Source organism: Diadema setosum, chromosome 19 (genome assembly GCF_964275005.1).
Source record: "Diadema setosum chromosome 19, eeDiaSeto1, whole genome shotgun sequence".
Taxonomy (NCBI): domain Eukaryota; kingdom Metazoa; phylum Echinodermata; class Echinoidea; order Diadematoida; family Diadematidae; genus Diadema; species Diadema setosum.
Window position 1 is genome coordinate 1,995,140 of NC_092703.1, and position 26,591 is coordinate 2,021,730.

General features: G+C 39.3%; 1 protein-coding gene across 1 annotated transcript; it reads right to left on the reverse strand.

Moving 5' to 3' along the window:
• Positions 1 to 5,077: 5,077 nt before the first annotated feature.
• On the reverse strand, positions 5,078 to 25,435 carry LOC140242489 (uncharacterized). Its single transcript, XM_072322222.1, has 10 exons — positions 25,284 to 25,435; positions 18,882 to 22,147; positions 18,292 to 18,497; positions 17,572 to 17,706; positions 16,509 to 16,784; positions 15,724 to 15,834; positions 14,745 to 14,867; positions 11,373 to 11,520; positions 9,890 to 10,077; positions 5,078 to 7,756 (listed from the first exon to the last, which is right to left on the reverse strand). The coding sequence occupies exons 1-10, from the start codon at positions 25,367 to 25,369 to the stop codon at positions 7,643 to 7,645; spliced, it is 4,653 nt and encodes a 1,550-aa protein (XP_072178323.1). The 5' UTR covers positions 25,370 to 25,435; the 3' UTR covers positions 5,078 to 7,642.
• Positions 25,436 to 26,591: the final 1,156 nt, after the last annotated feature.

Sequence of the window (26,591 nt, forward strand, 5' to 3'; positions counted from 1 at the left end):
AGGTTATGACATGGTCACTCATTTGCATATTCATATCCACTGTACTAGAACTATTTTGCAGAAATAAGCAAAACTTCAAAATTTCATAACTTCCTTTTTCATCCGATTTCAGTCAATTTTTTTATGTTGAATTCGTAAAATTTTACTCTTTTTTTTATCAGACTAACTTATTTTTGGACTGGATTTCCCCTTTAAGTACAAAGTACCTCGTACTTGTATGTTGGAAAGTACAGTTGCTAAAAAGTGATTTTGCAAATTCACTTTAGTAATCTGGCTCTTTATCACGAGTGCACTACCATGATCGGGTCATGCCGTGTGATCTGATACAGTAGACGTAGTTATAAATCTTCGATGCTATTGGGAAGGCCACTTCCAACGATGAGCTTTCTTTAAATACTTACCATCCATAATCCACTTATTATAGCCAACAAATCAGTCACAGGCTCTACAATAGTGTATGACCATGTGTGTAAATTGAAACTCTTTTGCGTGTTCGCTGTATACTGAATATGCCATATATTTCGCGAGTCTAAATTTTCACGAATCAGGAATTCCTGATGATTTTGCGAGTGGTTAAATTTGCCGTTGTGGAGTCCTGTACTGAATGGTGAAATGTACAAGTATGTCACATTCACATCGGGATCAGAGTCAATATTTTCGCGTCTTTAATTTCGCGAATAGCACCTGACTCATGAAATTTGCGTAAATAAAAACCTCACTAAATATTTGGCGTATACAGTACTTTACTACAACCCCAAAACTGATCACACTGCACAGCGAGTTTTACCTCCCCACTTTATCTCGTGTGACAAGGGGCGATGTACGCCATGCTTGATTCCATGTAATGCGTAGAAGTTGTGTGCATTGTTGTGAATCCTCAGTGTACAAATGTACTTGGGACTAGTTTTTCACCTATTGGAGACAGACTGATTTTGCTTCAACATGCCTTTCCCTTGACACCTGCCCAAGTATACTCACGACTTGTCTTTAATGGGTTAACAGTTAATCTACCTTGAAGAATTTGGTGAATACAGCATTACACTTGGTTTGGTTTCACATGTTCCAGTTATTATTCACAATTTGTGCTTGTTACAAAAAAAAAAAAGAAAATGTGAATTTTCTCTAGTGCAATGCTGAAATAAAATACATGTATCATTGTCAGATACTGGTCTGAGTTTGGTGTGTCGATTGTTTGGCGTGTATGCACGAATATGAAATGTATCATTTACTGTACACTTCATTAATGTGTACTACTGAATATGCATCAGTAGGCCTACAGTCAGTGTACTGTGTGAGAAGTATGAAAACTAATGTTTGACGAAATCACACCTTTTGATCAGAAAACTGCATACAGTGCACTCCTGTTATACTGTAAAAGTGGAAATTTTCGCGGTGTTGAAATTTTCGCGCATTTCGCGCAACCAGAAACTAGCGCGAAAATAAAAACGCGCGAATATTTTTGCTTGCCATACATTCCTGTGCGTGATGTCTTGATTCCGCGGAATTAAAAACACGCGAAACTCTTCTGACCCGGCCTAGCGCAAAAAATTAGTCGCGCGAAAATATCCACTTTTACAGTAACAGATTCTTGACACTGGTGGTTTTCTTTCATTATTAACCTATACCAAAATTAACTGAACAGTTAAGTATGTACATTGTACATGTATAGGTGGTAATCTGAGGACTTGAATTTTTACTTCATTGTCATGAGGGTTATGTGATATATGTAACCATGATCATTATACAGCTGTATAGGAGTGCACTGTACTTCAAAAGCCTTTGTTGATCACATTTTCCTCCCTATTTCCAAAGATTCTTGTCATGAGAACAATCTACATGTACAAAAAGCTCTTGAACATGTATTTGAACTACAAATGCATGTCAGTGAAAATTCATACATTAGTATCTTATACCTGTGATCAAGTTATGACTTCTAAATGCTAACAGAGTAATTTCACCTGCTGAAGTGAGAAGAGTACAGTAATGTATTAAAGGGGAGTAAATTACCCCACACATAATACATTACATGTATGTCACATGTGGATTGAATTAATGCAGAAATATTAGCGTGTAGTTTGTACAGTTGTATGTGAAGTTCGATGATATTCAGACAATCCAGAATTTTCTTGCATAATGAAAAGAGCATTTGGCTTCAATTTTTGTAGATTTGCCTCGATATAGTTGCCCTAGTGTGATATTTGAAATTGTTGCAGTCTTCATTTTGAGCGATGAAGACACATGGATTTAACCCAAACTTCCAAGAAATCATGTTTGGATTGTCTTATCTTCAGCAAACTTTGCTAATGTGTACTACAGTGTACATTTTAATATTTCTGCAATAACTGAATCTACATATTTGAGGTAACTTCCTTCCTCATGAAGGTCTTGCAAATGAAAGATTTTCATCAAAGTGTGCACTGAATAAAGTACAAGATATCACAACAGATACATTAGCATCATGGTTGGTGATCATTTATTGAATCTTTCTTTTCATACAAATACAGTTCACTCCTGCTATGCAGAGTTTTTACAACCAACAATCTTCAACCATGATGCAATCGTTGCTAAGCAGAGAGAGAGAGAGAGAGAAAACAAAAAATCTCCAAACCATTCTAAACTGCATGAAGGATTCTTGATTTGTATCCCCTCTCTGTCCGTTTCAGAGCTGTCGTAAACATTTATATTTTTTAAAAAACATTATTTTTAAAGCAAAGGCTTTGCATTTCAAGGCTGAATGAACACTACATGGCAAAATGTTATGGAACCTTTTCTTGGAATAGGATCTCTGCAAGAACAGGTTTGCATTACGTGATGTCATTTTCCATCAAAAACTTGTAAAAATGAAAAAATGAAAAAAAGGTGATGTGTCAAATGTTTTAATTATCAATAACTCATAAAATTAATGTTAAAAACAATATCTTCTTCACATTTCAAATATTCTATGATGTTTGACATTAATCTTTGTGAAAAATGTCTCATCTGACTGTTAAAGCCTGGCAAATCAATGGACGAAAGGTCAAAAACATTGATAATATTTTTTTTTAAAAAGAAAAAAAGAAGAAGAAGAGAAGACCATACTTCTGCTATTCTCTACACTATTTATCAGCAGAACTTGCCATCCCATCTGGGCTATGTTTTATCAAAAGATATACACTGTAACTGATTATAAATTTCCTTAACACACAGGCTGCAATAGTTGATAGAAATCGACTATATAATCAATTAGAACTCTTCATAAAACCGGGCCCAGGTCCACTAGCTGGACAAGTGTGACAACATTTACCAAGCAAAGTTATCTTCTTGTTCTTACTGTATGTACGGCTGGTCGAAGGGCACAAAGAATACACACCTCGGTGCAAACACATGTAAATATGTCTCATTGCTTTCAGAAATGCCACTCTGCACATTAAACAAGCACATTTTGTGATTCATTGCAGTAAATCTCAACACTAACTAAGCACACATTACACTGTAGTGAGGTCTCAAGTTAAAAGACACAGTTGTTTCAAACATGCCCTACAGATTAAAACATTTCTGTAATGCCTTGTTCTCTAGAAGACAACATCTCTATCTTAAAGAAACCCCAGTCCAATTTACAGGTATTCTCTGATTAGATTCAAGATTGGTAATGGCTACTGTATACGCTGTTATTTTCACGTACAGTTATTTTTGCGAATGAGGAGGTCACAGACATTTTTGTGAAATGTTGTTTCGCGAATTCTGCCCCCCCCCCCCCCCCCCAAGGAAAAACGCAGTATCTAACATTTTTGGCGATTTTCACTTTTTTGCATAAATATAGTCAGTGGGCAATCCTTCTTCATATGACATATTCAGATTTTTGAAAAAATGTTTAGAAAGCCACTTTTCCGTAACTGCCAAACGCAGTATCTACACTCAACTTGCACTTTCCCCAAGGAAAAACGCAGTATCTACATGATGAATATTTCCCCAAGGAAAAACGCAGTATCTACAAAGCTAGTCTTAATTACCAGACACTGTTATCTATATATGTGAATACTTTGCCGGTTGTTCTGTAATTTGAACGTAAATTACTTTCTTTAGATATACTTGCTCAATAATAAGACATAATGTTCAAAATATCTAACCGAAACAATACTGATTAGTAAATATTTTGATGAGATCGTGATCCTAATATAAAACACAGTGTGTGATTAAGACTAGCCGAGTGCACATTAAACAATACAACACAACACTGACAGCTTGCAGCTAGCTGCACTGATGCTGTGCAGCAGTCAGCACAGGGCCCGGCTAGTCGTCAGCATACAGTGGGAGTGTGTACTTGGAATAACACAAAATGTTGTCGTGGGGAAAATTACTCGTGAGCCTAGCCCTCAAGAAAAATTTATCTGCAGATAATGAGTAAGTTATTCAAAACTATTTCAATATTGAAAGAATAAAGCTGATTGTTTGTCACACGAAGCGAAGTAAACACAATGCATGTTTGTCACACGAAGCGAGGTAAACACAAATGCATACATTTGTGTTTACTTTGCTTCGTGTGATAAACGATCAGCTTTATTCTTTCATATTCTACCTCAATGATGAACATTATCCGTACTAGGTTCCTATAACTTGTTGTGAAGTAACTTTGTCAGGCCTAGACCCTTGTCAAAATTCCTCAGGCTCCGAATCCGAAAGTTTCTTCGAAAGGCAATAGATCTAATTGTGTTGTATCGGATAAACGTCAGGTTATGTAACATGTTACACCCTCCCTTAGAGTCATTAGATCTAAGTCTAAGTCTTTTAGACTTGTCTAGACAGTAGGCTATGCCTAACGTTTGAGTCTTGCGTCTCTTTTCTAATGTTAGACTTAACGTTAATCAGAACTTTCAGGGTCCGTATTCCGAAAGTCTAAAGAAAGATCTAGTGTAGGACTTGAATAGGCCTACTCTAGGGCAGGCCTGTAGTAAGAAGTCTAAAACTTAACCACTTTTTAGAATCCTAAGTCTAGTGAAGTGTCAATGTTCAATTATCTAACCTACTCCATACCATACTTATGTCTTAAAATTACAGAGTTGACAATACTATAGATTAGGGTCCATGGGAAAAATAGGTACCCACGGTAAATGGACGAAATAGAGAAAGTTAAGAATAAGTTGTATTTTAATTCTTATCGGATCTAGACAGTGTCTAGACCCTAACCGGTTAGTGAGACTGGGTTGCGTAAAATGCATGCTGCATGCTACATAACTTACAAGTAAAAAAAGTTACATTACAAATTTACATGACGTTAAACTTGGGTTCAATCCAGAAGGAATAGGCCTAGAGAGCGGATGTCACTTCATTCTAGACCGGTTCTAGATGTATTTTTTTTTTCTAATCAAAGAGTCCTGGCTCGTGTAGGGCTTAAACCTTCTGCAGTTCTAACGTTAGGCTATTTTCTTTTTTCTGTGAGCATTGTGCATATAGCCTGAGGCGGTAGACTCGTGTAGCCTGCTACGTAGCCAGCCTAGAATAAACGATATAAAAACTAGACCTAGTCTAGATCGATCTAGGTCCAGACATCCGATTTAGATTTATTTTGGTCTAGACAGACTGTAACCTAGACTGTACAGATCTAGATCTAGTATTCTAGATGCTACTATTGCTAGTTAGCGGCTAGGCCATGTAGCATCACATTACAGCCCTGGCAAGCTTCATATTAAACACGTACCGGTATCGACGTAACGTCAGGCCTACAGCAAGATCGGTCTGGGATACACTTTTAAGCAAAACGTTCCAAGAACGATCTGTTATTTCATAATCTTATGAAGCCTACTCTGTAATCAGGGCATAAATGGGGGGGGGGGGGGGATGGAGGATGCATCCCCCAGGGCCAGAGAATACTTGAACAATGATGTATACATGCATACATAACTATGGCAGAAGATTAATCCTAGTCATTCCGCTGTAGATACTGCGTTTTTCCTTGGGGAAATTCGTTCCATTGTAGATACTGCGTTTTTCCTTGGGGAAATCAGTCAATTGCGTGGGGTTTCCCCAAAGTATCTACATTTTCATCAATAACTGAAAAACAAAACAAAAACACAAAATGATATTTTCCAGGAAAATTGGTAGCTAGATAGACTAAAATTCCACAATGAAGGAATTTTTCAAAAGAGTATATTTTCCAGGGGCTTTGCCAAAAAGATAAAATGGTGAATATCTCGGTTGTTTAGAAATGGAGCTGGATGTAGATACTGCGTTTTTCCTTGGGGGGGCAGAATTGACACAGAGGCCTACATAAGTGCACAAGCATTTTAGCGTACGGTGACATTTTCGCGTGTTGTTACATTTGCGGTCCAACTGAGATTCACGAAATTCACGAAAATTAAACCCTCGCGAAAATATCATCTTATACAGTATTCCAATCACACAAGTAAACTTGAAACTAAGACACTTAGCAAAACTGGAACCTCATCTTGTTTTATAAACACATACCATATCATTATCATTGGTCCCATGATGGTGAATACTCAGTCAAAGTGTCGAAGCTAAAAGTGACCACTTGTATGTGCTCAACAAGTAATAATTTGTTCGTTTTTTGGTGATTGTTGTTGCTGTTGTTGTTTTTGGGGGGTTGCACTGAGTTGATAAACCATATTTAGTAAAACATCACCAAGACTTATAACATGCATTCATATGAGAAAACAAAGAGACCTTCAGCCACTTTAGAATCTATCTAACCAAGTAAAAACAGTGTTGCTCACTATCAAAATATCACAAACTCCACCACGTTCTGTATTAGCTTGAGCTCAATCTTTGTAAACTATCAAATCTGTACAAGTATTGGTAGTTTTGCAAAAAGAACATAACCGGTGTACTTATATCGGCCTCTATCCCCCTTCTTTGTAAGTGTTGCCAGGACAGGATGTAAATTATATCTAGCATTGGCAAGTATCAGTGGGGCAAATTTTTGCAAGAACATGTGATAGTGTCCCTAGTTGTAGTCTGTGGTAGCACGCTATAGAATAGTAAGTAGACTGTGATAGCATCCAAAGTGCTGGATTTTGACAGCATTGCTGGTGGTATACTGTGGTACTGTAGCATCTATAGCGGTAGCCGGGGGTAGTGTCCCTAGTTGTAGCCTGTAGTAGCATCCCTAATTGTAGCCTATGGTAGCATCCCTAGTGGTACGTAGGCTGTGGCAGCATCTAAAGTTGTAGACTGCATTAGCATTCCATGTGCTGGATACTGACAGCATGCCTGACAATATACCGTAGTTGCAGCCCAAGTGGTAGCCCATGATAGCGTCCCTGGTAGCTAGCGGTTGCATCCAAAGTGGTAGCTAGTGGTTGCATCCAAAGTGGTAGCTAGTGGCTGCATCCAAAGTGGTAGCTTGCGGTAGAATCCCTAGTGATATCTTCTGGTGGCATCCCTACACATGTTCTACCTTTCCCAAGCAAAGCAACTGACGGGAGTGAGGTAACTTTGTATGAGGAATGCAAGAATTTTCAATTTGCATATAACATTTTCTTCGCTGGGCAAGTAACAGCACAAACACACGACAGGTTTTCCAGGAGGAAACACCCTTCATAGATAGTCTCTAAAAGTTCATCAACATTTTCAACAGCAATTCATCAGAGATCAAGGGTTGACAATCAAGTAAGCAATGCAGCAGGTAAATGATAAGTTGCCTTCTCTACGTCGGTATGAGTCCCATTTTCTGCAGGGCCACCGTGGCTGCCATGGCCTTGGCGTCTTTCTTGTTGCCAGAGGTGATCGTAGGTATGTATTCCTCATTTCTCACACGGACCTGTGTGTGTGGGTGTAAAGAGTAAATGCAAGCATTGTCATTTCCAGGTGTTTTTTTTTAAAAGCCATTATTCTTCTCGCCAGTTTAACCCATTAGTCACTGAAACGCCCGAAAGCGCCAGTCTTATTAATAGCTAAAACGCCTGAAACGGCTTGTCCCTTTCTTTTTTAGATATTTAATATGCTTTATCATTTTTTTTTCATATAGAGTACATTGTCATGCAATTTGAAAAAGATCAAAGGTCAACAAATATGCATGTCAGAATTACTTTTGTGAGACACCATTTTTTTGGTAGTCTTAGGCTTTCAAATAAACATAGCTTCAAAAATAGACAAAAATAAACATATAGTGACCTATTTCATATCATTTACATGTTGTTGAAATGAGAGCAACATTGCTGTATCTTTCAGTGATACATAGGCCATTATGTACACAATCTTCAGTGGCTAAATGGTTAGGTGTCATTTATTCTGTTTACACTAATTACAGGCACTTCTCACTTATTCAAACTTTAGGCTTTTAGAATAGCATACAATTTGCCAAAATTTTATTTTTTACTAACTTACCCATAATATCATATAAAACAACCAACCCGGGTGAGATTCAGAAAAGCAAGCAGGACATTAAACATCTACACACACAGACCAAGTTGGAATGTAAAAAAAAAAACCTTTAAATCAGACTAAATCTGAAGAAGCGAAACTTAATTTATGTTGGTTTTTTTTTTTTTTTTTTTTTTTGGGGGGGGGGGGAGGAGGAGGGGGTGAGGGCAGGGTGGGTGGATAATAATTTAATAAACTTTTCTCAGCTTTCAAGTCTAGTGAGAGATCAAACACTGGAAACAGTTCAACAATGTATTGACAGTGGTCATTATATGTGACCGTGCACCTCAAAATGGACATAAAGTCGCACACACTGATTTTGCGTGAATAAGTGAAATGGGTCAACCTAGCCAAACTTGACTTTTTCATATTTTCTGAAAGAGCGGGTCTTCTTTTACATTATGCTAAAATTTGGTATCATAAAACAGGCAGGAAAGTGTGGTTTTTTTTAGCAGTTTATCTCGAACATTTTTGGTAGAATAGTGTGATTAGGTGTGTCTTTAGAATCCCTTTTTCATTTCTGAAAAACCTTGTCCACACTCTTCACTTTCAACTCTAATAACTTTTGAAAGGATAGTGCTACTGCTTTGAAAGTTGGCATTAATTATGGACAGAATGTGTTAATGAGGCATGCTTAATTTCAGTTTAATCTGATAATCCCTTCATTGTTGTTACTCTGGTGGTTTACTTCCTGTTTTTTGTCCAATTCATCGCACAGCCAGCACGGTTTGGTAAAGATTAAGCGCTTGAATAGACACTGTACTTCAGAGCCTCTTTTCTCAGTTCACACTTTTGCCCGAGTTTGTGCTTTCTTTCCAATATTTAGATAGGTTAGGAGAGTCCATTTGATTTGAGTTATACATAATTTTAAAGCTTAAAGTCTGCTCTTTCAGAATATGGTCTTAACTAAAAATTCATGTCTGGCGACTTTTTCTTTGTTTTGAGGTGCAGGGTCACATATAGTACATGTTATTCCACTCTAGCCAGCAGGCACTTCACATTAATTAACTAAGTTCTAATCTTACAGGTGCATTCCACATGATTTTCATAATTTCACACATGTAGTACATAAATCAACAGCTCCATGTATATATAATATGTGGAAGCTACTGTGGCCCCTAATCAGAGAAACTACCAATACTCTGAAAAACCTTAAATTGCACTGAACAATGTTGATGACACAGGAGGCTCACATATCTCACAAATGTAGAGTGTAATTCTATCACAATACTGCTTGCTTAACAACTTCACCTGTGTAGAATTCATGCATGCCTTCTTCTTTTGCTGTGCTTCCTTGAGCCTCAATTCACACTTTCTTATGGTGACTTTGCCATGTCATCATCCTTGTTCATTGCAATTTGTTATAGATTTTGAAAACATTTTTATTCTTCATCCAAATCACTATAAATTCTGAAACTCTGCACTCAGTGTAATTTATAGTTGTTCAAATGTAAAAGTCTGAAAATCATCTGGAGGTCTCCTGTAAGATCTACAATTCCTCCATCTAAGTGTCTACAAAGCAGCCACATACCTTAAACAGGAAGTTCTTCTTGTGGGCAGGTCCATCCTCTCGCAGCAGCTCAAAGACTGCCTTCCCCCAGTGCTTCTTGCTGCACAGCTCGTTGAGCGCCATCACGGGGTGCTTGCCAGACAGGTCCTTGCGGATGACCTTTGACACGTCACCCTTCTTCTTCGGCTTCTCCGCCTCGGCGACCAGACCTGGGCAGCAAACATCAGGCATTTAGGGAATTAATCATAGGCATTGCAAAAACGTCAATCTATTTTTGTCAGGATAGTCACAGGTTGAATCTTGCTACTTCCATGGGAAGGCATCTGCAGATTAGGCCCGAAATCAATGACTATTTTTGAGGCCCTTGTGTGTAAAGAAAAAAGAACTGGTCATTGTAGAGCAAAATGAACAGGATTAAAGGCATAATTTACAATTTGCAAATGAAACAAAAACCCAGCATTAGTGCCTTGAAATAGTTCTAAAATATGAGTTAGGGATAGAAACAACCACTGCAAAAATTTGAATCCGTATAATTGATGTTAATCATTGTTAGTATACACAAAATGTGAACAATTGTTAGAATAAAAATGCTTCCAGACTTAACCATCTACAGTTATGGTTTATTGAGAAAATACCTCCTTACATTTTAGTCTTTACTGCAAAATTTTACATGGTAGGATGTTTTGTGATACAACTGACCTACACATATGCATCAAATGTGAATTCTCGCACATTTTTTAAATCACTGCTCCCAAAGGTAACTGTACCTTTAACCATACAATAGACATTGCATATCCAGAGCCCCGTTTCATAAAATTTATCAATAACAAGTTACGATAGTTGTATTAAAGCTACTGAAATTGTTGCACCTGATTGGCTGAGAGCAAATTTGCCATAGAAATGTGGCAGTTGTTAATGATAACAAGTTTTATAAGACAGGACCCTGTTCGTCAGTCTACTTTTGTCAGGATGGGCAGTCAAAGGTCCAATTGTGTTATTTCCATTGGAAGCAATACCAATTTTTGGGCCGGAGTGTGTAAAGAAATGGAGCCAGTCATGCAGTGCAAATCGACAGAATTAAAGAACTGAAATCGATCAATAAATGAATGAATGAATGCACAAATAAAGCGCAATAAGGTTTACAATGCTGGAAGCCTACCTTCCAGGCACAATAACCATCTTACTGTAAAAGTGGATATTTTCGCGCGTCTAATTTTCGGGCTCGGCCGGGTAAGAAGAGTTTCACGTGTCTTAAATTCCGCGAAATCAAGATATTAACTACTGGAACATATGGCAATCAAAAATATTTATGTGCTTTTATTTTTGCACTTGTTGGTGGTTGCATGAAAATTCTAAAACTGCGAAAATTTCCACTTTACAGTAGTTGTAGTTGAGCTCCTCCAAACTGTCGTCTCAGTCAATGTTATTCAAATGTTACTATCGTCACAGTCAATGCTATTCAAATGTCACTTAAGCTGCTTCTTTGAGTAGATTGTCCACTAACCTTGTCTATCAGTCTTGATTTCCAACAGCAGAGGGTTGATAGCGCCCTCTTTGTTCTTGCCGAGACCCTCCCCCTGTCGCCAGCCCATCTTGTGCATGAGGGAGAGTCCGATGTCGGTGCTGACTGGAGCGGCTGTCTTGAACATGTCCTGTGTAGTCGTATTGTGTGTGGTCGTGTAGTGATGTTTATCATCAACAGTGCGTGTTATAGTGTGTATTTTTGAAGTGTGTGTGTGTGGTTGGTGTTACAGTGTGTATAATACACCAATGTGTGAGAAAGTGTAAAAGGGCATTTTAGTGTGAGAGTATGTATGTTATATTTGTGTATTGATAAGAATTGATTAAGAATTATTCATTGATAAGAAGTGTGAAAGAGCATATTGGTGTGAGTGTGTGTTGTGTATGTGTGTTGGCAAGAGTGTGTTGAGTTTGTGTGTTGGTGAGTGTGTGAGCATAAGTGTAAGCAAGCATGTGCAAATAAAGGTATTTGCATAAAAAAACATTTTGGATAGGGATGCAAATCATTCCATATATTTGTTCATTTCAGAGTACATTGCAGTGAAAATGTGTGTGTTGCATTCAATTTGTGTTGAAGTCGGCAAGTGTGTTTTGCAAATTGGAGAAAAATGTGGGTAGTAAATATGAAGATAGGAAAAAGGAATGATTAGAGTCCATAATAACAGATGCCAATATATCTTCATGAACTAACAGGTTTATTGATTACGAATAAACCCTTCTTGACATGTCACACCCACATTTACTGAAATCTGTTCTGGCAGTACATGACTACACATATTTAGTTATCAAAGCCAAATGTTTTAGAAAAAAGCCACTTCACGTTTTCAAATTAATTTCTAATTTTTTTGTCTAAAGAAATGCACCCTTTTTTTTAGGAGGGGGGGGGGGGTGGAAATAAGGAAAGATGTCGTCATCTTTTTGGCAGGAATGTTGGGTCTGTATTTGCATTTACATGCCACAAGTAAACTGCAAAGTGAAAGATAACATTATCCAGTATAATTTCCCAGTCACATTTCAAACAACAAAAAAGATAATAGTTCGCTTTTCAGATACTAGCATGTTCAAAAGTTTTGTTGCCTACACATACAGACAATTACCATTACACTTACATAGCACCATGTCAGCCCTTTTGTTTTTTGTTTATTTCCAAAGAATATTTGATTTCAGCACTCAGGAAATGATCAGTCCACATCAACTTGCATGATCATTGATATTCATATCAACTTTGTATCATAGGTATATTACACATCTTTGTTTTGTTTTGTTTGTTCATTTTTGGTATTTTGTTTTGTTTTGTTTCTGTTCTTCAGGGCAAAATGCCCCATATAATTGCATTCAGAAACACACAAGCGGACCATTGGCAAGATTGTATTGTGTTCCTGTAAAGATGTGTATATTCGTATTTGTACAAGCCTGGGAATAGAATGGCATTATCATATCTCTCAACCACAATACAAGCTAAACAAAATCACATTCCATCTTATCTATGAACATTCTCTATTGAATCTAAACACAAAGAAAACCAAACAAACTTTCCAGTTTCCTTCTTTTTTTCTTTAAATTGCATACATGTATTGAAGATTCCCCCTTCCCTTTTACCCCTGCCTCACTGCTCAATTCTTTTGTTATTGTTTATTTTTCTGTGGACTAATTTCCCTGCATAAATGTGCTGAAATGAAATATTCTTTACCCACCATACGACGTCCAGCTTTTTTAAAATCATGATTCAGCCAGTTCTCCAATCTCGCCTGTCGCTAATTACTGCACTGCCGTATGCGATTGCCACCTGTAACAAGTTTCCAGGTAAGTCAGATAGGATCTGAAAATCCCCCTGTCTCTCAAATGGGACATGCCATGGAATGCCAGGATGTCCCATGTGACAGACAGGAAAGAAGTGCTATTCCACTTTTTACGAGGGGTGGATTGGTTTTCAAATGAATTTCTCTATCAGTACTTTATCTTCATACACCTTTAAAATGGCATATAGTTTGAACATTTCTATCCAGCAATACCTAATGATAAATCACATATGTTGACACAACTTAACATATATCAACTGCAAAATACTTGTTACTCATATGTTTTTGTTGCACATGCCTTCCGGCAACAAAGTTGTTTACTTTTGCCATTTTTGTCGAAGAAAAATAGATTGCCGACAACCCTGGAAACATGTCACAGGCTGCAAGAAGAAAAGTCAACGGTATGCTGAGAGTAATTATTAAACTTCTGATGGACTTTCATGAGATTAGATACACAGACAGAAAATAGGTACAGGGAGTGAGAGAGAAAAATATCTACATTCATAATTGAGAAGGAAAACAGGTACAATATACATGAATACCCATGAGCCAGAAGTTTAATAATTATTCTCAGCACATTCTTTTGCAAAAATGTAATTATCTACAACAGCAGATTAAACACAAGATGTAAAGAGATGAATATGAGGTTTTAGTACACTGTAAAATACTAAACTAAATGAATAATAATCAACACACAAATAATATTATGTATCACTTTGCTATCGAGCCAAGTAAAGCCAATAAACAAAAGAAAAGAAGAGGTACAGAATAGATAAAGATGAAGGTGGATGGATGGATGAATATCAGTCAACACATCCATTAATTCACCATACATTGAAATAGAAAGACAGATAGACAGAAAGACAAACAAAATAACAATCAAACAAGGGAAGGGATATGTTGACACATACAGTTTGATGTGGATATACTGATGAACATAAAGTAGTGAACACATATATATAAAGGGAGCATCAACATATAATACAAAAAGATAACGGCCGATGTCTGCAAAAGTAACACATATCAAAAAGGAGCTAGAAAGAGACTACACGTTAACATCTGAGATAAAACACTAGGGAAAAGGTTTCTAGTCAGGAAAGAATAACTAATAGACTGCAAAAAGGTCACAACATATTTCAATCTTGGTCACATTTTCCATTTGTTGGTATGTTAATTCTATTTCTAACTTGCTGAATGGGAATGAAAGAACGCTCAAAGGTTGATTTATCCACAAATTATTAAAAGAAAAAAAATATGGCAGAAGTACTGAGACAAGTAATCATCACTATAATATCATTTCAGGGATACCATACTTAATCACAAGCTATCCTGCATAAACATCACATAATGCTGTGGTTATTTATAAGTTATTCCCTAAATCTACGGAAGTCAATTTTTTAATCATTGCAATAATGTTTATCACTTAGTTCAAAATGTGGAGTTTTGAGAGGATGAGAACAAAATAGAATTGTGTAATTTCCAAAAAACTCGAGCAACACTAGTAATGTATCTTGATGTCTTGGAAGCCATGGGGATGCCAGGGTGGTCCTACGTACCTTCTTGATCCAGGCCTGGTTTTTAGGATTGGGGTTAGCCAGCTGCTGAGGGTTGAGGAAAGTGGCATCGGTGCTGCCGGTGAAGAGACCAGGCTTCTGACTGCTGTGAGCCCAGGTCTGGATCTACGTTGTACGCATGTGATTGAGGGAACCACGAAAGTCAAAGGTCATGACATTGCAATATCAAGCTGCACATCTATGTTCTTTTCTTTTCAAAGGGGATGGCTAGTAACTGATCAGTAGGAATCAGTGGGAATGCTGGGGATGATTGTTCCAATTCTTGTGGGATTCATTCAAGAGTACATTATATATCTATTGTTGTGTGAAAATCATTTGCTTCAGAATGGTCTCATATTCAAGTAATGTGCAGTTCAATGTTTCCAGGTGAGCATGCCTGTACAGTGACGGGGCGATCGTTTATGGGCCATTAACGATCGCCCCATCACTGTACAGGCATGCTCACCTGGAAACATTAAACTGCACATTACTTCAATACAAGACCATTCTGAAGCAAATCATTTTCACACAACAATAGATATATAATGTACTCCAATCCCACAAGGATTGAAACAATCATCCATCCCCCATCATTTACACTGATCAGTTCCTAGCCATCCCCTTTGATATCTTCTTTTTTCAGCATCTTTTGCAAAACATACTATAGAGCTCGAGAGAGTAAGAGAGAAATAGAGAGGAAGGGGGAACCATGCTCGATATGATGTGACAGGTGCAGTAAATGAACTAAAAATGACCCAAACTTTATATAAACATAGCTAATTATGCTACAGTACACATGCTTATATATTGATGCCAGTACAGTCATAAGCCTAGCTGTGTAGTCTGATCACAGTATGCAGTCTTGAGTCACATGACTTGTCAATGTGACCCGGCTTGCCTCCTGACCGGTCGGATTGTGCAGTATGCAGTGGACTTAATAAGACTCTACAGGAACTAGCAAGAGAACAAAAGGAAGACGAACCTGTCTCTGTGAGTGGTGTAGGACAGTGAGAGCTTCCACGTTGTTTGGGTTGGACTGTAGCGCCCTCGCTGCCTTCAGTCTGGCCGACACGATGGCACTGATGTCATAGGCCTGTGGGCAAGTAGTAATAGAGAGAGAAATAAACAAAAGTCATAAGAGGAAGTGCAGAATGACATGCTTACAATGCACAGGGTTTCCAGCATTTCAAGAAAAACAAAATTCCCTGATTTTTCCCTGATGAAGTCTCAAAGTTCTATGATATTTATTTTAACTCGTTTCCAGTTTCACGTTTTCCATACTGTTGCAGTGAACTACAACTATTTGTACTGCAGTCAAAGAGGCAACAATAAAAACAAAAAAAGAGCCAGTCATCCAGTGGATCTTGTTTTGACATGCAACAAAATATAACATAGTCTGACTGACTACTTTTGATTTGGGGCCAATCAAAATTCACAGACTTTCCCCTGATTTGAGGCATTTTTGTCAAATTCTCTGACTTTTCCCTGACTGGAAAAAAAGGTAAAATAATTTTCCCCGATTTCCTTGATGGACCAGGGACCATGGTGCAGGTGTAGCTACAACATTTGTTTTGTGTTGTGCTGTTTTATTTTTATCTGGCAAAAAAAAAAAAAAGTATTGATAAGGAATGATATCATCAATGGTTCAACAATTTCATCTTGCATGGATGCTCATACACAGACGTTCATTGGATCATCTTTCAGAATGGTCATGATCACAAACATTCCTGCATACTAATTGTAATTTCATAAAGAGCATCAACTTACAAAGCCAGGTGAATCCTCAAAGACTTTGTCCTTGTCTTCAACCTGCTGTGGTGGGACGACGTTGGTGACCCCTGGAATATTCGGAGCAGCCGTTGGGGTAGGGGCGCCGGCGACAGCTGCCACTGTAGTGACTGCACCAGATGACCCCGCCTCCGAGGGGTTTGCTGTCGTAGTCCCTGGTGTGGAGGTAGCTGTTGAAGGGGTGGTCCCTGTGGCACTGGCAGCTGTTGATGGTTTGGCCTTTGGCTTCGTGGCAGGGGCTGTCTGCTCCACGGTCTTTGCAAGGATGGAAAAAAAATTGTACAGCATGCTTGATGACATAACACAATACCAGGCAAACTTCTAATTTTATTTTTGCTTGCAGCAATTACCACAGAAATATCCACCTGTGGGCCTTTATAATTCTTTTTTCTTTGTAAACCCTACAAATCCTGCAAAAAAAAAGAGAAAGCTTTGTGCTACATGAGAGTTTTTCATTTTACTTCTGAATGATGAAGTGATAAAAGCAAATCAATAAATTTCTTTCTGCTACTGCAACTGGTTGTTCAAATCATGCTTTAAAGGAAGGTATGCAGACATTTGTAGATGTTCACTCATAGAGGCAAAGCTTGTTAAAAGTGACTCGAAATGCGAAGTCTATACCTCTTATCTCAACAAAAGAAGACCACACTATCACACGACAAGGCATAGCTAAAAGTTGCTTTACAGAATGATTGTAAGTTATTACAAGCAACTTTACTTCATAAACCCACATCGCTTGGTTGTGAACGTACCAAGCTGTTGCACAAACATTAGAATTATTCCCAAACACCTTGATTTTAATGAAACTGAGGCATAATACAGCCACACAGTCCTTCAGGAATGCCAAGAAGATACACTGGGGACTACGTCAATGGCGTAATCCTTGATCATTAACGAGTTCAAGTTACAATGTAGTTTGGGACTTTTTTGACCATTGGCTAACAAAGAATGCCGGCATACCGACAATCTGCCACTAGGCAAGCACAGTAACATGTACATGTATTTCCCCTTGATCACCCCTATCGACTCTCTCCGCACTCACTGTCCATTGTCCGTAGGGGTCATTGGCAACGGCAACAGCAATTTCCTCTTCTTTCTTGCGATGCTGCGATCCACTGGACACCGGGAATTGTACCCTCAATTTGTCTTTGCTCGCAACTGGAATCTGCACTGCATTCTGCAAGATTGGGGTTGAATTTGACAATATGTTACATGTAAATACAGTATACATGTATGCCTTGGTAGCTATTCTCATATCACTATTTCTCGTAGCCACAATCATAAAGACAAAGTGGTACAAGCCAATATTTCAGACACACAATGAATAATTGTATATGAAACAAATTATGCAATTAAAACTTTGAGGTTTCGTTTATTTGAAGACTTAAAATTCTTTTCTCCATGTGTGACATGCTTACCATGAGCCTACATTGTACGTCTTTATCGACAGATTGGACAACCCTGGTATTGTAAACGCATAAATTTTCACAGTACATTAATTTCCGCTTATTTCGCGCTACTTTTGGCTAGCAAAAATTCTAAAACCCGCGGAAATATCTTCAGTTTTCTCTGCATATTTTGAATGGGTCGACAATTGTGCAGCCGAATTCAAGAACCTGCGAATATGTTTTTGAGCTGCTCAGTGCAATAAAAAGTAATCACGCAAAAATATTGACCTGTACAGTAATTGGTACCCGAGAGATCAATCAGAAATTGAAAGTTTGACCACTGTAGAAGTAGAAAAAAAAAAAGCATTTCTTGCCTTGATGTTCATGACAATGGGTACAGCCTCCTTGACTTTGAAGGGATGTCGCACAAATGGCTTCGGGACGTCGCTCTCCTCCTCATCCTCCTCGTCGCTGGATCCGACGGGTCTGTTGACCGGTGACTCATCAGAGCTCTCTCCATGGGTGTTGGCAAACGCCATGCATTGTTCTGTGAACCGCTGGATGGACTGATTGGTTTGCACTATTGTCAAAAAGTCAAGTGAGGTTTGGGAAACAATCAAAGGTAAAATCAAATAAGAACAGAACTTCTCCTTCATTTCGCTACAAAATGAAAACAAACAACTAAGAAAATCAAAGCAAACGTGTACAAAAACTTGAATGTACTTTTTTCACAAAATTAAGCACTGAGACTGTACTTCGCTTTCATTTTAAGATATTCCTGCCTTTAGAAAACAACCTTTCCCTCAAAATATACATGAAAATTGCCTGTTCTACAAGAAATCCCATTCATCAAAGTGAATGCCTCATAATTTACAAATTTCTTCTTTCAACATCATATCATTACATGAAAATCAAGTTTTAGATGAAAATATCTGAAATGTTACCCCCCTACATAAAAACTTACTAGTGTCTGCAGCCTTGCGTATGGACTCTGGAACTGGAAGGTGAGCTGGTATCTCTCCAGTTTGCATCTTTGAGAGCGCATTGGCCTTGGCAATCTCCAGGAGCTTCTTCTTGTCAATCTCTAGCACCGGCGACCAGGACCGTGACCTAGATCTGGATCTGGAGTAGGATCGGCGCCGTCTACGGAAGCCGTCGTACCTCGACCGTCGGTCGAATCGGTCTCGTTGGCCGTACCCGAGTCTGTCAAAGACACTCCTCCTTTCGCTCCGGAATTCACTGCCATAATCCCGCCGGCGGGAATCCCTGTAGCCGCGCCTGCTGTCGTGATCCCGGTACTGTCTTGGATCGTCTTCCGGCGACGAGGGCTCCCGGGAGTCTTCGCGGGGCACCATGGTAGTGATCCAGACACCTTTGGACTCACTGAACACAGACTTCTCCACCATGGAATCCTTGTCTATGCTGATGTCGCTATCCTCACTGCCGGGAGAGGGCGTCTTCGATCGAGATCGCTTGTGCTTCTTGTGAGAACGCGAGCTTGATTTTGATTCTGAATGGCGTTTCTTCGGTCTGGAGTCTCTGTCCCGGTCCCTGCTGGCACGTTTGTCCTTCTCTCTCTCCTTTTCTCTACTTTGTTTCTCTCTTTCTTTGCTTCCTTTTTTCTTATCTTTTTTCTTGCTCTTTTTGTGCTTATGAGAAATTTCTCCTTCTTCAATATCACTCTCCAATGCTCCTTCCTCCTTCTCTTCTTCCTTCTCCTTTTCTTTAGATTTTGTATTGTCCTCTTTCTCAGACTTCACAGCGACAGTCTTCTGAACATTGTCATCAACTGTCATTGATAGTTGCTCTTGTCCCAAATCACTCTTACCTTTTTTATCGCTTTCTTTTTGTTTGATGCCACATGTGTCTCCTTTCTTTTTCAAACCATCTGAATCTTTGAGCTGGCTTTTCAAACTTTTTATATTTTCTCCAGTCTTCTCAGGTTGATATGTTCTCTCATCAACAGTAGGCTCCACATCATCTAATCCCTCATTCCTATTTTTTGTGCCCACCACACAGGATTCCCCTGTTTTTGATTTTCCTACTCCTGTTGTTTCGCTTGTGTCCTTTGTCTCAACATCTTGCACATTTCCAAGAATGACAGACATTCCTGCATTTACCTCTTTGGCACTATCATCACTAGCGGGAAGCTCAGTGTCACTGTCTGGTGGCATCTTTTCTCTTCTCACAGTGATGTTAGATTCAACCTTCTGACCTTCAACGTGGGTGGCAGCATTTCCCATGTGAAAAGATTCAGGAGTTGGTTTAGGTAGACTGGAAGCGCTGCCGGTATGTGTTCCTCCCTTACCAGCAGTATCAGAACCTGCTAAAGGCGTCTTGTCATTTTCTGCCACTGCTATCCCCAACTTCTCAGTTGTTTCACGGCCGCTTTGATCCAACTCTGCTTGTTCTGATGTTGCTGCTTTCACGTCTTGTCCACCAGCAGTGCTTGGTTCACTTTTTCCATCGTATTTCTTTTCATCACTAGTGGAATCCTCTTCCATGACCACCTCCGGCTCGACAGTCTCAGATGATGTAGGAGCACTGATAGTCAGAGACGCCTTAGCTCCCTCAATTTGTGTCTCTTCTTTCTTTACTTTATGCTTATGTGTCTTCAGAGTTTTCCTCGACTCTTTGACCGACCCAAACTCTTCCTCCAAATGCTGCATCTTCACTACTGCAGAGGGCTTTGTTGAGCTGGTCTTGCTTCTCGTACTATCGCCATCCCTCGACTCCCTGCTGCGTCTCTTCTCTCTCTTTTCCTTGTGACTTCGCTCATCTTTCTCATGTTTCTCCAACTTCCTTCTCTCTCTCCTCTCGTGATGGCAGCCGTCATCGCTTTCCCGTGTTTCGGAGCGAGGATTGGATGAGCTGCGTCTTCTCTCTACCTGTTTACCTGAAGAACTTGATTCGGACTTACCAAAAGAACTTGATTCTGACTTGCTGGTCTTTCTTTCTTCAGCTTGAATCTCTTCTCTGTATTTTTCATCATGGCTACTCTTCTTGGATGGCCCACTTGATAAATCCTTTCCCGAATCTTTCTTATCACAGTCTCTTTTCCTTTCACTTGCTGAGGAATTCCTTTCCTTTTTCACTTCCGCAGTACCTGTGTTTCCTAATTCAGAAGCTCGCTCTCCTGCACTCAGAGTTTTGCTATGATTGAAGTCCCTTGCTACATTTTTAGCAGTTGTCCCTTTGACATTTGAATCCTCTGGACAACCAGATTTATCATTTTTCAAAGATTTCTCATCAGGCTTCTCAAGACCCTCAGATTTTGAGTGAGAACCCGCATCCTTCTCACTTTTATCTCTCTCCTTGCTTTTACTGGACTTGTGTTTGCTTTTCTTCTTTTTTCGCTTGCTCTTTTTGTGGCTGTGTTTCTTGTGCTTACTCTTGTGCTTGTGTTTGGAAGAAGACTTCTTCTCTTTCTCACTGATCTCAGTCCCTTTGTCTGAAGCAAGATTCTCTTTGCTCTCATTCTCCTTCAACATTTCAGCATCCTCCTTCCCTCCCTCCTTAGCTCCCTCCCCGGCTTCCTCCCCATCAGAGTCCGAGGTCGGTGTGAGTTCCCCATCCTCAAGAATCTTTCTCCATGGAAGTCCGTCGACAGCTGAAGTGTCACTCTCACTGCCATCACTCTCGTCCTCACTGCCACTGTCCGACTTCGTGTCACCGCCATTTCCCTTCACTGCAGTGTTTGGAGACTTGCTGGCTGATTGAAACAATTTGGTGGGTATCTTTATCTGTATGGTTTTCTTTTCTGCAGTGGTGCTGAGTTTTTCTGAAGCCTTTTCAAAAAGTAATGATCCTTGCAATGGCAGAACAGTTTCTTTCTTTGCTGTGTCCCTGGCAGATGTGGTAGCTGGACTATCCTTTGATGTTTTGGTTGCAATTGCATCACCCGATCCCACTTTCTGATTTGATTCTTTGGCACAGTGTTCCTTAGATACATGAAGTCTGTTAGCCTGTAGCATTTTACTCTGTGAAAAAGAAGCACAGTTCGCTTCCCCAATCTGCTCAGCTTCAGTAACTTGACCTTCTTTGGCATCACTAACACTGACAGCTTCATCTGCTACCACCACTGGTGCTCGATGCCCAGCCTTCTCATTGGTGGATGGCAAGCTAGGTTGACCAGGCTTGGATGCTTCAATCCTCTCTTCATCTTGGGCCAGGCGCTTTGATAACTGCCGGTTGATCTTAATCCTGTGAGACTTTGGTTGTTCATCAGATCTGAAAAATGGACAAAACAATGAAAAAACCAACTTCAGTGAACTATACTTGTGCCAAACAGATGACACAAACTGATGTGGTTCAACAGAGGTACATTCAATAGAATGTGATGTGCAAAAATCACCATCAAGGAGAACTGACCCTAAATCAGTCAGACAAAAAAGTTTTTGTGCAGATATAAGTATTGATAATCACTGCATCAGAAAGGACTGTAGCCTCCAACTACATGCACAGTACATGTATGTAGATAGTTGGCTCAAAGCAACATTCTGAACATTTAATGCTACTTGTACATGTAAGTCTGTATTAAACAATAGTTTCTTTGTGCTATTCTGCATGTGTATGACACAGGAGTAAAAACTATAGAAATTAGACCATTGTACACATACCTTTTGTGAGAGTGTACTTTGTATGAAGCCCAGCACTGCTAATTGACTGTACAATACAACTACAAGTTAGAACAGCTGGGGATTACACATGTAGGTAGGAATCTACACCATATTAAGTACATGTTCGAGCAGAATGTGGCACACTGGCAGTGCTTTCTACATAGTACTACTACCAATAATGCAATATTTTGTTTCTGAAAAGCCCACGAAGTTCCTTGCAAATATCCCAACCACAAAAAAAGAAAACAAACGAAGATCACACAGACAGAAATGTCAACATGTTAGTCTTCCCTTCAAAGCTCAATATAACATTCTTTAACAAAATTTAGATAGGAACAAAAAGTTTGAAAAAGCATTCACTCTGTTCTTTTAATGCCCAACAAAGCTGGTAAGGCATACATCTTATGCTATGCCACCACGTACAGTTGTACACATAGAACTTTGAAGCAATTACAGCCACCTGTTGAGAGTGATCATGTGGCTTGCCATGGCATAGTGTAGTCGTGAACCGTACGTACAATACTACAAAACGTGTATTATCGATACGCGTGTTGACCGCAGACAGCGGCAGACTTTGCCTTTCAATAAATAAATTTAACCACTAGAAACATGAAACACCAACAGCACCACATATCCTGACAACATCAGGTTTCTACTAACAGTTAGCTGCAAAAATATGGCTGGAAAGTGCAGCAAGAACATCATCATCAGACTCTAACGTTAACCCTCGTGTGAAAACTGCTGTGAAACATACCCGGTAACTGTTGTCAGACTGTAACGGTTAGCAACGTTAGAGTGTATTAAATTAACAAAACGGGTTCAAGAATGTAGCCAATTGGAAGCGCTGAAATGAGTCACGTGTGCGTGCATTAATTTCTTAGTAAATGCACTAAGAAGAGTCTCTCTTCCACCTCCCTGGCCTGACGTACGTCACAATGTTTACACTAGCAGTGCGCACTCAATAAGTTGTTACAAGTGCGTCACACGCTACTATACGCGCTGTCAATCCTGTAAACAACTTCTAGTTCGGGCCGCGGGCTGCCACAACAGCCGGCGGCCTTTCTTGTGCATAACACGTGGCGTACGTATACTCTTAGCCTTATACGTACGTACAGTAGGCCTACTTAGATTCTCTACGTGCGGGATTTCCGAGTGCGACGTGCGTAAATGTTTGGGGCGAACATCTTCGGACATCTTGACTTTTGAGCGAGTGCTACATGTAACTGACTGGTATTGACCCACAAAGGTACGTGAATAATGCTGTTAGTTTTCGACCCATTTTATAAAACAAATGATGCACAGGATTATTTCGTGGCGTTAGTGAAGGTGCGGCGCACTCTTGAGTATTGACAACGGTTGCAAACATGCACTCGGCTGCGCCTCGTGCATGTCGCACCATTGTCAATACTCTCGAGCGCGCCGCACCTTCACTAACACACTCTATCCTGTGCATCATTTGTATATTTTCATTTGCATATTTGTATATTTGTATGCTTTCAGCCAGTTTTAACCCCATTTTAACCCGTTGAGGACGAGTCCCGAGTATACTCGGGCAGAGGTCTATGGGAAATGCGTGTTGTAGCAAAATCAGCTCGTCCTCAACAGGTTAATGGCAGTCTCAGTCAATGACAATGTAGGATTCTAGAAATCTACTTAACTTCGTAAGCATGGTACCTTGGTAAGTTTTACACAATTTCTCACTGCGAGTGACAACTCAATGGGCCATATCGTGTTTTCTGTCACTGGTGACATCTTCTAACACGCGCCCGAATTTCAGACCGCTTGCACGCTTCCGTGATTTTGAATGACAGCTTTCGGTTGTTCGGTGCGTGCGAAGCTCTCCTCACACAAGAGGCAAGCGGTGACAGATTTCCACCACGCATTTACCTATTGATACACTATCTCCTGGCGGGACGATGAATGCTCAGACACTTTAACTTGTAATACTATGTATAAATAATAATTCTCACAGGAAACTCTCTATATACTGATCGTGGAATTTGTCACCAGCCCGTGTTAACTGCAGCCAAAATCCCATAGGTGGTGACAAATTCCACGATCAGTATATAGACTATAGGAAACTCTCGGCAAACTCTCTATATACTGATCGTGGAATTTGTCACCACCTATGGGATTTTGGCTGCAGTTAACACGGGCTGGTGACAAATTCCACGATCAGTATAAACACTTATAGAGAGTTTACCAAGTCTCCTTAAATTTACACTAAATAAGTCGTGGGTTATGATCTATATTTTTTTCATGTTGGATAAGATAACATTCTAAAAGTGGTAGAGTACGTGGTCTTGAAGAGAAGGGAAAAGTGGGGTTGATGGAAAATAAACAGGTTAATTACGATTTATTTAGTTCGGAAGTGGTATGTGACCAGCGAAAAGAACCAGGGAAACACACAGTCGTGGATCGCTGCGACCTCCAGCGATCAACTACGATTGTGCGAGTCACTCTCTCGCAGAATACGCGAGCTGTCAAAGGCGAAATTGTCCTGCCGTGGAAATTTGTCACTGGTGACAAATTTCACGATAATGCCACTCAATGCAGACTCCAAAATATCTGAAATGGAGCTAAAATGCAATTATTTACAGTACAACTTACTACACATTATAAAACCATCTAACACAGTTACACACTTAACAGTTAGGGCCTAACAGTTAGAAAGTGCAAACAACTGTACGATAAAACAGTGTCAGTGGCAGTGCGTTTGTTGTTCAGCCCCACTGGTTTGCACTGACCTGCCTTCTTCGTTGGTGGATGTCTGCAGTTCCTTCAGCTTTTGAAGTGCGAATGTGCGGAGAGCATCCTGCAGTTCACCTGCCATTTCACTTCATTCCATTTTACTGAGATTTAGGTCTGGATAGACAAGTGGCTCTGGAATATGGCATTTATTTCAAAACAATATACGACTGTCCTAGAATTTAGAAAGTATACGGGTGGTAATAATAAATAAGCAATGCAGCTCGCATACTGTAGCATGTGTTATCATCACGCGATGTATGCATAGCTAGCTAGCTAGCGCATTTACATGCAGCATGTCTAGCAACAGAGATCCCTGGCGCATGATACTTATGGCAGACTCGACGTTGACGAAAGGCAGGACCTTGAAGGTTTCTGAGGACAAATAAAAGTAGACAGCGCGCTCTACTGATCCGTTTAGACCAGTATGCGTCCTCTCCCCTCTCTTTTCGAATCCATCTCGCTCAGTACCCTCTTTCTCTCGGAAGAAGGCTTGGTGCGATGGATCGAGTGATGGAGTATTAATGGGGCAATGAAAAAAAAAAAAAAAAAAAAAACAGTGAAGACGCAAAAATCTTTCACATCGTAACGTTGTGCATAATACACTCGGCAAAAAAAAAAAAAAAGAAAGAAAAGAAAAGAAAAGAAAAGAAAATAAACACTTTTTCCATAGAAGATTTTGATAAAAATCATTAGTTCATATATCATGTTAAGGTAATTTAATTGGCTATCAACCTGGTAGGTTCATACAAAGTGAAACTGTACGCATGAGTGAACACATTCGGTCTTGTCCTCCAAGGCAGAAAAGTACAAATTGCAAAAATCAACATATTGAAATTCGTTTGCAAATTAGGCCCTCCAAGATAGCAATGATAACAAAAGACCAATCTAACGCAATGAGAGATTTGAATGAAATAGCAGAAATAGATTTCTGTTCCCTCTTTCTCTTTATATTCTAAAACAAATACTAGTGTATAGTGGAGAAACTGAAGGTGGAACATAAAAATGTTCTATCAATTCAAACGTACAATTGAAATGGCATATAGGGAGTAAGCCTCAAAGGTGGTAAAATATTTTCTTCATTTTACCTTTTAATTAACGAATTTAAGAATGTGTGAGACAAATTCAAGAACCATAATTTCAAATTTTCATAATTTGGAATAAAACATTTCAAATTAAACCTTCTTTGTCACCATTACTTTTTCTCTTATGTCTTTTGACTATGGATTTGACAGAAGATTCTTCAATTTGCTCCATTATTTTTTGCCTTTCTTATCTTTGGAGGGTTACAGAGACATTATAGAGAT